This window comes from Talpa occidentalis, unplaced genomic scaffold, assembly GCF_014898055.3.
Source record: "Talpa occidentalis isolate TD23 unplaced genomic scaffold, MPIMG_talOcc4v2.1 talOcc4.8, whole genome shotgun sequence".
Taxonomy (NCBI): domain Eukaryota; kingdom Metazoa; phylum Chordata; class Mammalia; order Eulipotyphla; family Talpidae; genus Talpa; species Talpa occidentalis.
The window spans coordinates 65102421-65116540 of NW_023605194.1; the positions used below are offsets into that span (position 1 = coordinate 65102421).

General features: G+C 50.2%; 1 protein-coding gene across 1 annotated transcript; it reads right to left on the reverse strand.

Moving 5' to 3' along the window:
• Positions 1 to 3887: 3887 nt before the first annotated feature.
• SDF2L1 (stromal cell derived factor 2 like 1) lies at positions 3888 to 6149 on the reverse strand. The gene is made up of 3 exons (XM_037497868.2): positions 5963 to 6149; positions 5360 to 5556; positions 3888 to 4287 (listed from the first exon to the last, which is right to left on the reverse strand). The coding sequence occupies exons 1-3, from the start codon at positions 6144 to 6146 to the stop codon at positions 4006 to 4008; spliced, it is 663 nt and encodes a 220-aa protein (XP_037353765.1). The 5' UTR covers positions 6147 to 6149; the 3' UTR covers positions 3888 to 4005.
• Positions 6150 to 14120: the final 7971 nt, after the last annotated feature.

Consider the following 14120-nt stretch of genomic DNA (forward strand, 5'->3'; position numbering starts at 1 on the left):
CTGGGGGAAGGGTGCCCTCTGACCCCAGAGGCCCAGGCCAGGAGGCGGATCTCAAGTTTCCATGGAGAAGGGAGTGAGGTGGGTAGGAGGCAGGAAGGGCTGTAGGCCCAAGGGGCCAGTCCTGGGGGGAAGGGGGTGGGAAGTTGAAGATGTGGGGGAGGGGGCGTCTCCAAGGCTGGTCCCAGATGCTTTGACAATATCATTGCACTGCTTCTTAGAGCACAGTAGTGCAACCTAGTCAGAGCACCTGCAGCCAGCAGGGGGGACCCCATGGCCCCCAATATAGGGAGGTCTAGAGGCCCGGTCCTGCACATTAAAGCCTAGAGGAGGATTTCAGCAGGGTTGCCTTCCTCCAGTATCTCAGGACCCTGGCCACCCCGGACCTTCCCCAGGACACTCCAGATTGCCGCAGGAAAGACACCAGATTGGGGGGTGGGGGTGGGGTTGAAAGGCTGCCCCAACCCCGGATTGGGAGCGGACGGGGGAGGGGGCGCATACACAAAGGAGAGGGCCTCACACTCAACCGCAGACCCAAGTCCACTCGCATCCGGAGCAGGGTGGGTACAGCCCAAAGACCCTGCCTCTTCACCCGGTCCGGGACTCCGGAATAAGGGTGGCCCCTCTCAAGAACCATGCATCCCTGCTAGCTCAGGCCCCCATCCCTGGCCCCTGACTTGGGCTCCGTATTCTGTTCTAACAGTTTTTTTACTTTGGTTGGTTGGTTTTGTTTTTTCTGTCCGGCGGCCCAGAGCGGAGCACAGGCACAGGGGGCTCCCCATTCTTTTAAAATCCCCTCCTCGGAGAGAGTGAGCCGGGTCCCGGCTGCGCCCCTGCATACAGTCCGGCGGAGTCGGGCGCCCTGCCCGCGCCCCCCACCTCGAACCCTGCTACTCACAGGGCAGGACGGCTCTTCCGCCCCGGGCCGTGGCAGGACGCGGAGGGTTAGCGGTGGAGAGGGCCTGGCCGTCGCGCATCCTCCCCACCCGGTCGACCTCGAACCTCGTGGCGCCCTCTCGCCCGCCGGCTCCATCTTTAACCCCCTGACAGTCTGCGGGGACCGGCCCCTGGCTTCTTTGCAAAATGTTTCGCTCATTGGCCAGCGCCGGCGCGGGACCTCGTCTCCCGCACGCCTATTGGCTGGAAGTGGAGCGATTTCAAAATAGCCCCCGGGCCCGGATTGGCTGGGCGCCGACGGCGTCTCCGGCTCCTTGGTTTTAACAATGAGTTCTACAAACACTTTCTCCCCATTCACAACTTATCAAAAGGAACTTTGCCCGCCTTTTCTCAGCTCCAATCTCCGCGAGTTTTCTAGTAGCGCCTGCAAAGAACTCTCGAAACCCAGTGGGGGGTGGAGGCAGGCCGTGCAGTTGAGCCCCCTGCTGTGAACCTAGCGAAATACCCAAACCCGCGGTCCAGCGGTCAAGCCCTCGGTGGAGCGGGTCTCCGGCAGCTTCGGTTTGCGTGTTGAAATTGTTCCCTGTGCCTCCCCAAGACGTTCGGCTGCGGTGGGCTTCCTGACTAGGGTGTTCTCCCCTGCTCTCCCACCCCCACGGCTGCCGGGCTTGACCCGTGTGGGATTTCCCTGAAGCCCCCTGCATGGATCTGGGCTGCCGAGTCTGGGTCCTGAAGGCCCTGGAGTTGGGGGCGGAGGGTGGGTCTGTGGGAGGTAAAGGAAAATGGTGTCGCCTGTGGTCCTTGCATAATTTGATCCGGGAGATCCACTTTGTGGATAAGTGCCTACCCTGGGCTGATGACTGGTAAGGATACGTGTTGCCTGATCCTCATGTAATTCGTGTGAGTGTGTGTGTGTGTGTGTGTGTGTGTGTATGCCCGCGTGTTTGTCTAAGTCCCTTTTATTTTCTTTCAGTACTGTAGAGCAAATGCTTTGGAGAGAGCCAGAGCTAAGTTTGAATCTTCTTGAACATGGGTTTTCTGCTCTGCAAAATTAAGGCTGTAATTGAACTTATTTCATAGGGTTATTGCTAGGAGCAAATGAGCTGCTGTGTAAATCATTGGCCCAACAACTGGCATTAAGTGATCAATGAATATGAGCTTTGATGCTGTGGTTTTTATTTTTGGTCTTGTCCTGCATTCTGTCTGTAGTCATCTTACTGCTACCACAACTTTTGCCATGGTTGCCCAAAGATTCTTACATTTCCTATATGCTGTGCACTGTTGGATTCTACTCTTAATTGACACTCCTCGTTTCTTATTGGGATGTGTTGGCAGGGAGGTAGTGGAGCAGTAGTACACTCTTACAGCCCAGAGAGGCCAGGAATGGACCAGAAAGTACAGCCTTGGGTTTGCACAAGGTGGTCTACACTGTTGGTAAACTAATACACTTCTCCTTGACACTCATCTCTACAGAAAGGATGCTCACTGGGCCTCCCCTGGTGGTATAGCAGTTGAGCACTGGGCTGCGAGGCTGCCCGCAGCCTCTGCAGCGCTGGTTCAGTTCCCTGGCCACTGGCGAGGGTCCCACAAAAAAAAGAAAGAAAGAAAGGATACTCACTATCAGCACCTGTGGCTCACTTGAGGGTTTTATTCTGACTGCATGAGTCAGGATAAGGTACAGGGCAAAGTGGGGAGTATTGCATAGTACCACCCAGCGGGCAACCCCCAGCCAACAAGGAAAGATACTCCGGTTGGATAAATTAACCTCCTTCTTTGATCCTTGGTTGAGGTAACGTTGATGTGTGTTCTATACTGGGTTCCAGAGTTCCCCAGTGGGATTAAGCTTCACCCACTCCCTTCACTTCTCCTCTCACAGACCCATTCCTCTGCTCTAGCAATCTACTTGCACTCCAATCCTGTCTCAAGTCAGACAGTAACGAGAAGAGAATGCAGACAATGCTCAAGAGGTTTGGCAGTGGAAGGGCCAGGAGTGGGTCTGTGTTTGAGCAGAATAGGAGCTGAGATGAGGGGAATAGTAATGGGTCCAGGGCTTTCACAAGACTCTCCTTCCCTCAAAGTCTCACAACTGGCTAGAATTTTTCTCCCATCCCTATAAGGTCAATTGATTTCTCAAATGTAAAGTGCTCTGCCAACTCTTTACAATCCCTTCCAATCAGTTTCCACTCCCATCATCTCCTTGGAAACTTTTATTCTCATTTATTTCTCATTCAAGAAATGTCACCCTCTATCCCCAGCAGATCCTTTAAGCCCTTACCCTTCCTACGCAGAGTCACCTAAACTGAGTTAGCAAGTCCAGTAAGGCTGTAATCTCAGCCATCACCTCTAGAGGTCACCCACACAACAGCAGCGCTAACTTTATCAGGGCACTCCTACTGCTATAGCTTTGCCTGCCCAAATACGGTTTATACCAAAGATCCAAAGAAACCTCAGGTATCTTCAGGTAGTTCTTTGTAGTTACCTTCCCTTTCAATATCTTTTGTCGTTTGGGACCTTGGAAGGCTATAAAGGACAACTGAGATGCCACATGCCCTGGCAGACTGGCACCTTGTGAGTGAGGGAAGCTTGTGAAGCTAGACTCCAGCAGATGGGCAGAGTCCTGGTCTAGTGCTTGATCAAAGACAAGTGTCAAGACTGCTGTAAATGCTAGGGGAGGGGTGTCAGGAGAATAAGGGCCTCATATCAGAGGGTGAAGGGGCCAGAAAGCTTGTGTCCCATCACAGCTGAGGCCCTAGCTCCAGTCCTTAACAGGAAGGTTCATGAGGCTCAGGGGCTGGGGAACTGGGCTCACTTGCCATCAGACCATCTAAGAGTGCACAAGAGGCTGTGATGGACTGGGACAATGTCAAAGAGCATCAAAGAGCACCAAAAAGGTTTGAATGGGTTCAACTGTCAAGCTGTGCTGTAGACAGGTTTTACACTGAGAAAGAGATGGTGAACTGGGTCAGGGAGGGCAAATACCTTCTGGTTACCCCCAGGCACAACAAACCACAATCACAGACCAATATTCTTTAATCACAAGGGCGCTTGAGAACCCATACAAACCCAGCAGATGCCCTGTGCTGCTGACTTTCATCCACCCATCCACAGCACTCAAAGTTCATCGTGACCTGCTAAGGGATCCCCGCTGGGTTTGAAGAAGATGCCTTCCATTGCCTTCCACATATTGTGCATGTTGGAACTGGGCATGCCATGTACCTCGTGCTGCCCACGGATGGGGCTCCCATACTGCTCGCCGGTGACTGACAGGAACACAGAGGTGCCCACATGCTGGAAGCGCACGGCGGCCTCCCGCTCCCAGTGCTGCCCTGAGCAGCGCACTGTCCACAGGTCCAGGTCATCACCCTCTCCATCTTCTCCAAAGGCGCTCACCTCCTATGGGAGGGAGGGAAATGGGTCAGCACAGAGGGCACATTAAGTCCCTTGTGGTCACTTGCCTGGCAGTGGCACTCACACCCAGTGCACTGAGTCTCAGGTCCTTACTCTTATCTCTCTGACCCTCAGTTTCCACAGCTGCAAAATGCACCCTATCCCCCTACACAGGCTCTCCAAACACATGCACACGAGCTAAAACCTCCTCCTCTCCCCTGTCTGAACTAGCCTCCTCACTCCTGTTCAGCATAAAGTCCAACTCCTCAGGTTGACAATAAGAGCTCTATCTCAAACTTACTCTTCTACTCCCCCAAATACTACATCTGGAAAGCCCCTCTTTTCCCTGTGGCTTGGAGGACTCTTACTTATCCTGTCAGACCCAGCCTGAGTTTCTCTTCCCTGATAGGATTTCCCTGGTTTCTGATTCAGAAGACCTTGTGTATTCCCCTCCTGGGTGAAACTCTACCCCTGGAGAGACGCTATCCAGCTCCATTGCTCTTCCTGTCAGTCTCAGCTCAGGACTGAGAGCTCCTGGCGAAAGACTTTATTTCATTCTAATATTTAATTAATTAATTAATTAATTAATTTTTTAAAAAAGATTTATTTTTATTTATTTATACAAGCACTGGGTACAGCCAGAAGCACGGGAGGGTGAGAGAATTCACCCGAGCCAGAGCGGGGAGCAGAGCAGGCAGAAGGACCGAAGCACACTGCCGAGGGGAGCAGTGGGCGGCAGGAGAGGCCTGCGCGCCCTGTGGGACCCTCCTCCAGGGGCAGGGGAGCAGCCGGGGATCGAACCGGCGCTGCAGAGGCTGCGGGCAGCTTCGCAACCCAGCGCTCAACCGCTGCACCACCGGAGAGGCCCTAATTTATTTATTTTTGTGTAGAAGAACTGGGGTGCAGGCCACAGACTTTAAGCTGAGTTACCTCTGCGACCCCAGAGGGAGCGCTTAGTAAACATTTCTGAATTGAAATTCCCATTTCACAGAGGAAGCTGTGACTCAGAGAAAGTGAAACAATGCGTAAGCGTTAGTTAGGTGCTGCCCAGTGCTCAGCTGCTCCCCAGGAGCCTCACCTGGTTGTTGGACAGCGGTGACGGAAAGTGGTGCGTGTGTAGGTTCTTGCCCGTCAGCACGTGCGTCAGCCTCACCGCCTGCCCGCAGCGCACGGGGGCCCCGCGCGGACACCCGCCCTCTGAGCCACCGCGGATGCGCCAGTAGCTATTGGCGTCGTCAGACGAGTCCACTCCGGTCACCGACTGCTGGCCGCTGCCTGAGGGCCACACCCCACCCCGCCAGGGGTCGCCATCAACTCCGGGCCTCCCGAACCCTGACCCGGGACACCATAAACTTTCCCGGACAATCTCACCGCGGGACCCCGAGGTTTCACCCACACCCCTTTCCTGGCCCCAGGCCGAATTCCAAGTCCCTAGACCCACAGTTCCCGGGTGACCCGCCACGTCCCGAATACCCCAACGAACCCCTCAAACCGCCGGTCCTTGTACCCCACGATCCCTCAACAAGTTCAGCCTCCCCCGCCAGACTCCCGAACTCCCTGTCCCACTCCCTCAACCACCTTCTCGCCTCCCCCATTCCCAGCCCTCACCCCCGCCCCCCGCCTTCAAACTCCCGGCCCCGGATTCGCCACCCCGGAAACGCCTCGGTCCTCGGCCGCGCACCAGATCCGTATTTGATGTCATGCGAGTGCAGGCGCACCCTGTGCTGCGTGTTGAGCAACTTCAGCACTGAGCCACACGTCACGAGCCCCGCGCCGGGCTCCGCGGCGCCACTGGCCGGCGCCGAGAGGGCCAGCAGCAGCCCCAGCAGCGCCGGCCCGACGGCTCCGCCGCCGCTCAGCCACATCCCCACGGCGCCGCTCCGTCCACTCCCGCGCGGCCGGGGTCTCCGCAGCCAGCCAATCCGCCTCTTGACAGACGCGGCCGACGCAGCCAATCGCCGGCCCACACGGCTCTCTGCCTGCAATGCCATTGGGTCGACATAAAGAGGACCCACCCCCAGTTTTCCAGAGCATCAGCTGCAAGTGGGGGTCGGATGGGCTGGAGACACGAGGAGAGATTTGATTGGTCCACGCCTCCAAGGACTCACCAATGAGCATCAAGGGAAGGCGGGGGCGGTGCCAGGGGTGGGAGAGAGGCGGGCCAGTGGCTGCAGGTGAGTCCGCCTAACCCAGCCGCGCCTGAGCCTGCTCAGGCTCAGGGTCCAAAACACTGAGGACGCGTGTTCACGAAGCCCCTTGATCCTGAGCTCCCCGACACTCAATCATCATCTCCCGGCCGGACCTGGGGGCCTCAGCTGCAGCGTCTTGAGGTTGCTGGATTTTGTGGTTGCAAGGTGGATAGATCTCAGATCCTGAGTCATTGGATCATCAGCCCCTGGGTCCCGGGATTAATTTATCCCCAAATCGCTTGGTCACTGCCCCCTTTCCGACTGTAGGTCACCGCAGTCCCTGGACCCTGAGTTTCTGAAGTCCCCATGCCATACTCTTAGGGAGCAGCAGGAACCTGTGATATTGAGGATAATGGCAGATTCACCGGAAAGCCCTGTTCAGAAAATCAGAGCCCAGAGCCCACGGGGCTGTGGGAACAAGTCTGGGTGACATTTGTCCCAAGTTTATAACGCGAGTGGGTCATTGTCTCACTATCTTCTCAGAAGGCTATCAGCTCGGTCTTCAAGGAAGGGAAACTTACACCACTGTTAATTTATTCATTCATGGAACATTCTTTACTCCAGGCCCTGTGCTAAGGGCTTAGGGGGACTGACTCTGGATTACATTACCCAGTTGAACACTAGCAAAGCAGGGAGTAAAGTTCATATTTAATCAAATCATCCAGAATTTTGCATTCAGAAAATAGAGTAATGCCATTTTTTTTTTAATGATGATTTTTTAAAAGATTTATTTATACAAGCACTGGGTACAGTCAGAAGCACGGGAAGGTGAGAGAATTCACTAGAGCTAGAGTGGGGAACACAACAGGCAGACCCATGAAATACATTGCTGAGGGGAGCAGCGGGCGCGGCAGGAGAGGTCTGTCGTGCAATGTGGGACCCTCCCCGGTGGCCAGGGATCGAACCGGCGCTGCAGAGGCTGCGGGCAGCTTTGCAGCCCAGTGCTCAACCACTGCACCACCAGGGGAGGCCCCAAGTAATGCCATTTTAATTATAACAGCATATTATTTGGGGAGTTTCATCCCACATTACATATGGGATAAGGGCCTCCCTGGTGGTGCAAGAGGTTAAGTCTCAATATTATCAAGCTATCATCAACTGCCACAGACAGGACAGCTGATGACGTTCTCTGCCGTTAGCAAAGACACAGAGTCTAAATGAATTTGTAACAGGGGGATACTGGGAAGAGTGCCATGGAGAGCAGCTCTGCCTTTCACTCTCCCAGCCCAAGTTTTCACTGAAGATATGAACAAAGGAGGGGCCTCCCTTGTGGCGCAAGGTGTTAAGCACAGCACTATGAGGTGATCTGCAGCCACTGCAGCACGAATTGGATCCCCCCCCCCCCGCCAGGAAGCTGCCCACATGGCTAGCAGACCTCTCCTGACTCACCCACTGCTTCCCTCAGCAGTGTATTTCAGTCAATCTGCCTGTTCTGTTCCCTACTATGTCTCTGGCGAATCCTCTCATCGCCCCCACCCCACACACCTCTGGCCTGTACCCCAGCTCTTGTATGCATAAATAAATTTTTTTTAAAAAAGGTATGAACAAAGGAACAAGAAAATAGCATGCAATTGTGTTTTTGCCTATACAAATTAATAAGTTACTGCTGAAAACAAGTTTTCCTGCTTAGTAGGGAACATGTGCAGAAGGCAGCACTTCCTCAGAGAACAGGAGTCAGTTCTGGGAAGAAGTTCTGTTTGCAGAACTTTTAATGTCCTGGAACTCCATGTGCAGAGTAAATAGGTATTCTCCAAAAACTCCAGCTCCCTTCAGGGCAGCAGGCTCCCAACATATTTCCCTTTTTGTTTTTTAAGATTTATTTATTTATACAAGAACCAGGGTACAGACCAGATGCACGGGAGGGTGAGAGGATCCACCAGAGACAGAGCAGGGAACAGAACAGGCAGACTGACGAAATACACTGCTGAGGGGAACAGCGGGTGAGACAGGAGAGGTCTGCTGCGCCATGTGGGACCCTCACCGGCCAGCCAGAATCGAACTGGCGCTGCAGAGGCTGCGGACAGCTTCACAGCACGGTGCTCAACCGCATGTGCCACCAGGGGAGGCCCATATCTCCCTTTTTGTTTTTAAAGCAAAGTATAACTAGTTTTGGCAAAGTCTACATAAATCTTTTGGTATGGTGTTTTAAGTGATGCAGCAACTCCTGTATGAATGTAATAGAAGGGGTCTCTTGCCACGGATTTTGGAGTTTAACTAGAGCCCAAGTGGCTTTTAGTATTAAGCATGTGATATTTGGACTAGATTTTTAATATGTTGGGTTAATACATTGTTGTAGATAACAGTCACTGTAAGTAACATGATACATGAAATAGGCTGCATTATAACTAACATGAGCATTTTATGGCAACAAAACATATGGATTAAGCACACAGACAGAATCAAAAATTTTATTTTGGAAGGTAATTTTCATATGAGTTCAGGTTCCTTCTTCAGTATGATGTAAGCCATCCCACACATGCAGGGGTCATTGCACCAGACCCAGCTATTAGATGGAGTTTTGTATAGGCCCGCGTCTCAGCCTTTACAGTTCTCCAAGTTCTCCTGGTTTTATATTTTCTCAGTCCCCCCAGAGAGAGGGTGACACTGAGCAGCCACAAGAGTTGGGGGTGTTGAGTCTATCTGGCTACTTCCTACTGGAAAGGGGCGGAATAGGGCAAGGCAGAGGCATCCAGGCGGCAGATACATAGTGGACTGGAGATAACTGCAAGCTGAAGGTTTGTAGCTTTTAACCCGTGGTAGACAAAACTAACCAAGAGGTTTAGAATGCACAGGCCAAAGAGAAGGACAAGCAAGAGTCTGGCAAGATACCAAGCAATTTGTGAGTGAATTTTGAAGGGTCCTCAAAGGCAAAAAGAAACCATGAGTCTGGATGTAAGGGAATACAAAAAGACGCATCTTTTAGGTCCAAGACTGAAAAGAACTTCATATCTCCTGGCACCTGGGACAGCAACGTATAGGGATTTGGCACTACAGAGTACAGGGGAATGAGAGTCTGGTTAATTTGTCTTCAGTCTTGAACTGGACACCAAGAGCCATTGGACTTGTAAAATCTTTTTTTTTTTCTTAAGATTGATTGATTGATTGATTTATACAAGCACTGGGTACAGTCAGAAGCGCGGGAGGGTGAGAGAATTCACCAGAGCCAGAGCGGGGAGCAGAGCAGGCAGAAGGAACGAAGTACACTGCTGAGGGGAGCCGCGGGCGGCAGGAGAGGTCTGCGCGCCATGTGGGACCCTCCTCTGGTGGCTGGGGAGCAGCTGGGGATGGAACCAGTGCTGCAGAGGCTGCGGGCAGCTTCGCAACCGAGTGCTCAACCGCTGCGCCACCGGGGAGGCCCGAGCCATTTGACTTTTTTACCCCCAAGATAGGAGAGTTGTACGGGCTAGAGCAGGGAATTAGCAGACCCTTTGTTTTAAAGTGTTGATTATATCACAAAGACCTGTTTTTGTCTCTGATCTCAGTGAACACTGTTTTTAACAGGGATATAGTACTCCCAGTTTTAACTTGATTTTAATGGGAGGGCTGGAAATTGCTCTTCCCTCCTGTGACCCGTCAGACCAAACCAATGGGTCAATTTTTACAATTACAGGCAAAATAAGGGGGCATAAGGGAGGAGCCTGCTGTTTTGACTGGCAAACATAAAATGAAGCACCCACCTTGGCCTAGATAGCTCGGCCCAGAAGCATGGTTGGGCATTCAGGGATCACTAGGAAGGCATGTGAAAAACAAAAGGAGTCCCAGAGGCACCCCAAAGCAGTGGGGGGGGGGGGTTTAAAATATCTAGGAATAGATTTTTTGTCTACCCCCTTAACTGCCACCCAATTGGATGTTAATGGTAAGGAACAAGATTGGAGGACAGGGCCTCGCTGGTGGGGCAAGGGGTTAAGCACGGCACTGTGAAGCTATCTGTAGCCACTGCAGAATGAGTTTGATCCCCGCCAGACAGGTGACGCCCATGGCACAGCAGCTCTCTCCTGACTTGCCCGCTTCTCCCTTCAGCAGAGTATTTCAGTCAGTCTGCCTGTTCTGTTCTCCACTCTGTCTCTGGTGAATCCTCTCACCCCCCACACCTCTGGCCTGTATCCCAGTTCTTGTATGCATAATAAATAAATCTTTAAAAAAAAAAAAAGATTGGAGGACAGAGTACGTGGCCCCAGTATCCAGTAGAAAGTCTACTGAATGGCCCTCTACCTCAAGGCGGACCCCAGGCACTGATGATGAAATCTAGAGGGCAGGGAAAATCAGAGCCTCTGGGTGCCACCTATCAGAGTTCAGAGCGGAACAGCCCTGGTTTCTGCAACTGAGGACAGTTCCTTCTCCAGTGATTCCCCTCTCCAGTGATTCCCCTGACATTCGGGGCATGGTTTTAAGCTGATCTCTTTGGAAATGCCACAATGAAAACACCTTGCTCCTCTCATGAAGCCATCCCTGACCTTTTCTTTTCTTTTTTTTTTTTTTTAAGTTTTATTTATTTTTATACAAGAGCTGGGGTAAAGGCCAGAGACGTGGGAGGGTGAGAGGATTCACCAGACAGAGCGGGGAACAGAACAGGCAGACTGATGAAATACACTGCTGAGGGGAGCAGCGGGTGAGGCAGGAGAGGTCTGCCGTACCATGTGGGAATTTCCCTTGCCGGGCAGGATCGAACCCGTGCTGCAGAGGCTGCAGACAGCTTCTTAGCGGTGCACTTAACCCGTTGTGCCACCAGGGAGGCCCATCCCTGAAGTTTTCAGAGCAGCCACCAGACTCTCCGCTTTGATAGGGACCTTTTGGGTCTTTTCCTTTGTCTCCTCCTGATCCCTGTTGTAAAAGGCTTGGGTGGCAACAGTCAGGAGATTTTCCAATGATTGCTGAGGGCCTACCACCAATTTTTGTATTTTTTTTTTTAATATAAGGGGCTGCCTGTAGCATAAATGTATATTTTAGAAAAGTCTGGCCTTATAGGACTCCGAGTCTACGTTTGTATATTTTCACAGTGCCTCCCAGTTGATCCAAAAACACCATGGGCCTCTCATTCTTTTTCTTTTTTTTTTTTTGAATTTGCAAGAACATGTGAGTTTTATTATTAAAGTTTTAGCCTGGGTCTATGCAGAGAACTGCCTGGGCTCCTGTAATATTTGCAAGAAAGTTCAATCTAGTTTTCTAGATTGAGGCAAGCTCTGTCAGGCTCTACATGCTGCTAAAGTGACATTTTGATATGTCTGGTGGTCAACTCACCCTTTCCTTTTTTTTTTTTTTTTTCATACCCAAAAAGTCATCAACACAGAAGCCATTTTTGGGTTATTTGCAAAAATTATCTTTTGTTTTTTCATAGCTTTGGCTAAGGAAGTTAAACCAGAACTGATTCCTAATGAAAAGGAATATTGTGGGACCATTTATTTTTAGGGCTTTACTTTCAGAGTAATTTTCCCTTTCATTTAGTGGTACTGAAAGTATGGCAGGCTGAGAAATATCAGGTACCTCAAATTTATATTTAGTTTCCTTTTTTAAAGTCTCTAGAATGGTTCCAGAGCTGATTGTACCAAAGCCCATGTTGAAAAACTATAGTAGGGATTTTCATATCTTGTTTAATGATGCCTTTTTAAAGTTTTACTTATTTGTTCCCAAGTTTCTACATCCAAAACACCTTTATCCAGGAACCAAGGAGAGGTCTGAATGACAAAATCTAACAGATCATTTAAGCTGTCGGTGGAGACAGTGGCTCCACTCTGTTCTAATAGGCATCTTAAAAGGATTATATAATTATGACGAGATGCATTCAGCCCCATTTGTTACCCAACCTTAAATAATCACCTCTTAGTCAGTCGTGACCAATGACTGTAGAGGTTACCACACGCACCTTCCTTGAGGTTCCAGGGTTTGTGACCCTGTTGGGCACCACTGCTGCAGACAGGACAGCCCATGAAGTTCTCTGCCATTAGCGAAGCCTCAGAGACTAAATGAATTTGCAATAGTGGGAGGCTGGAGAGAGTGACATTGAGAGCAGCTCTGCTTTTCACTCTCCCATCCCAAGCTTTTATTAAAAACATGAACAAAGGAACAAGACAATAGCACACAATTGTGTTTTTGCTTATAAGATTAATAAGTTACTGCTGAAAACAAGTTTTCCTGGTAGGGAACATGCGCAGAAGGTAGCACTTCCTCAGAGAACAGGAGTCAATTCTGGGAAGAAGTTCTGTTTGCAGAACTTCTAAGATTCTGGAACTCTGTATGCAGAGTAAACAGTTATTCTCCAAACACTCCAGCTCCCTTTAGGGCAGCAAGCTCCCAACAAGCAACCACTGCAGCATGAGTTCCATCCCTGGCCAGGGAGCTGACCCATATGGTGCATAGGACCTTTCCTGTCTCGCCTGTTGCTCCCCTCAGCAGTGTATTTCAGTACATCTATCGATTGTGCTTCCCACACAGTCTCCAGTGAATCCTCTCACCCTCCACACCTCTGGCCTATACCCCAGTTCTTGTATGTCTAAATAAATAAAAATAAATCTTTTTAAAAAATACATATAGGATAAGACACTTGATCTCGTCAGTGCTTAGAGTGTCTAAACTGCTGAGGTCTGGCAAGCCTGCACTTGAAGGCCTTCAAATGCAGAGAGGGGCTGCACCTTCCCCTGCAGTGACCTTTAGGGCTAATGGCTTTCGCCACAGTCCCTAGGTCCGGCTGGGCAAGGAACCAGCGCGCAGGGGGAGAACAGCAAAACCCCCTGAAGACATAGATAAGACGGAAGCCTGTTGAAATATAACGACCCCAAGGAGCCACTACAGGAATGCTGACCACACGGAACCTTATCTCGCCTTCTCAAGGCCCACAAACTTTATTCTAATACAACTGTCTCTCTAAAATCTTTTCTCTAAAATCTTTTCTCTTTCTCTGTCTAAAAAGGTCATTGGTTGCTGATTAAAAAAGAACATATGAAATCTAATAACTAGGCTGATTCAAATGAAACGTTACTAAACACTGTGTATTAATAGAACTGTTAGCTTAATAATTTCTCTGTTATATGCTTAGCCTTGTTAGCATTAATCTTAATAATAAAAATATTACATTGTGAAAAGTAAAACTCACCCGTGCTAATTAATAGTAATTTAGTGGTAGTTAGTAGTTTAAACAAAAAAGTAATCACATAAAACAAAAAGAAAAATTAATAGCCTAACTACTTAGGAATGCGCCTGGGTCCAGATGTAAATCACTGCCCTGTCAATGATAAGCTAAACCTATAAGCAAGCTGATTTCTTCACTGATGTTCGCCATTCCTATGCCTTTAGAAAAACATATATATACTGGTCACCAACTCAAAGAAAATTACACTCAGATTTTCACTCTCTTGAAGTGTGTCTGTCATTTCTTTCGCCAACTCCCTGACCACCCTGCACGCTTCTCTCAACCCTGAGACGGCCTCATCGTCTATTGCTGTGCTGGTCCGCGGCAGAGATGCTAGAAGTACAATCTTCAAAGCAATGTTATATTTTCTTGGATATATCAACAGGCATCTCACATTTCGTGTGTCCAAAGCAGAATTCCTGGTCTCATCCCTCAAATTTCTCCACCAGGCTTCCATCTATCACTAAGGATACCCCCATTCAGCTTCAAACTTGGGATTCATTTTATTCCTTTCTTTGCCACATTCG

Coding starts and splice junctions, on each gene's coding strand:
- SDF2L1 (XM_037497868.2), bottom strand. CDS start 6,146: ATGTGGCTGAGCGGCGGCGGAGCCGTCGGGCCGGCGCTGCTGGGGCTG. Junction 5,557..5,962: donor TGACATCAAATACGGATCTG/GTGCGCGGCCGA, acceptor TGTGGCCCTCAG/GCAGCGGCCAGCAGTCGGTG. Junction 4,288..5,359: donor CACCGCTGTCCAACAACCAG/GTGAGGCTCCTG, acceptor TCCCTCCCATAG/GAGGTGAGCGCCTTTGGAGA.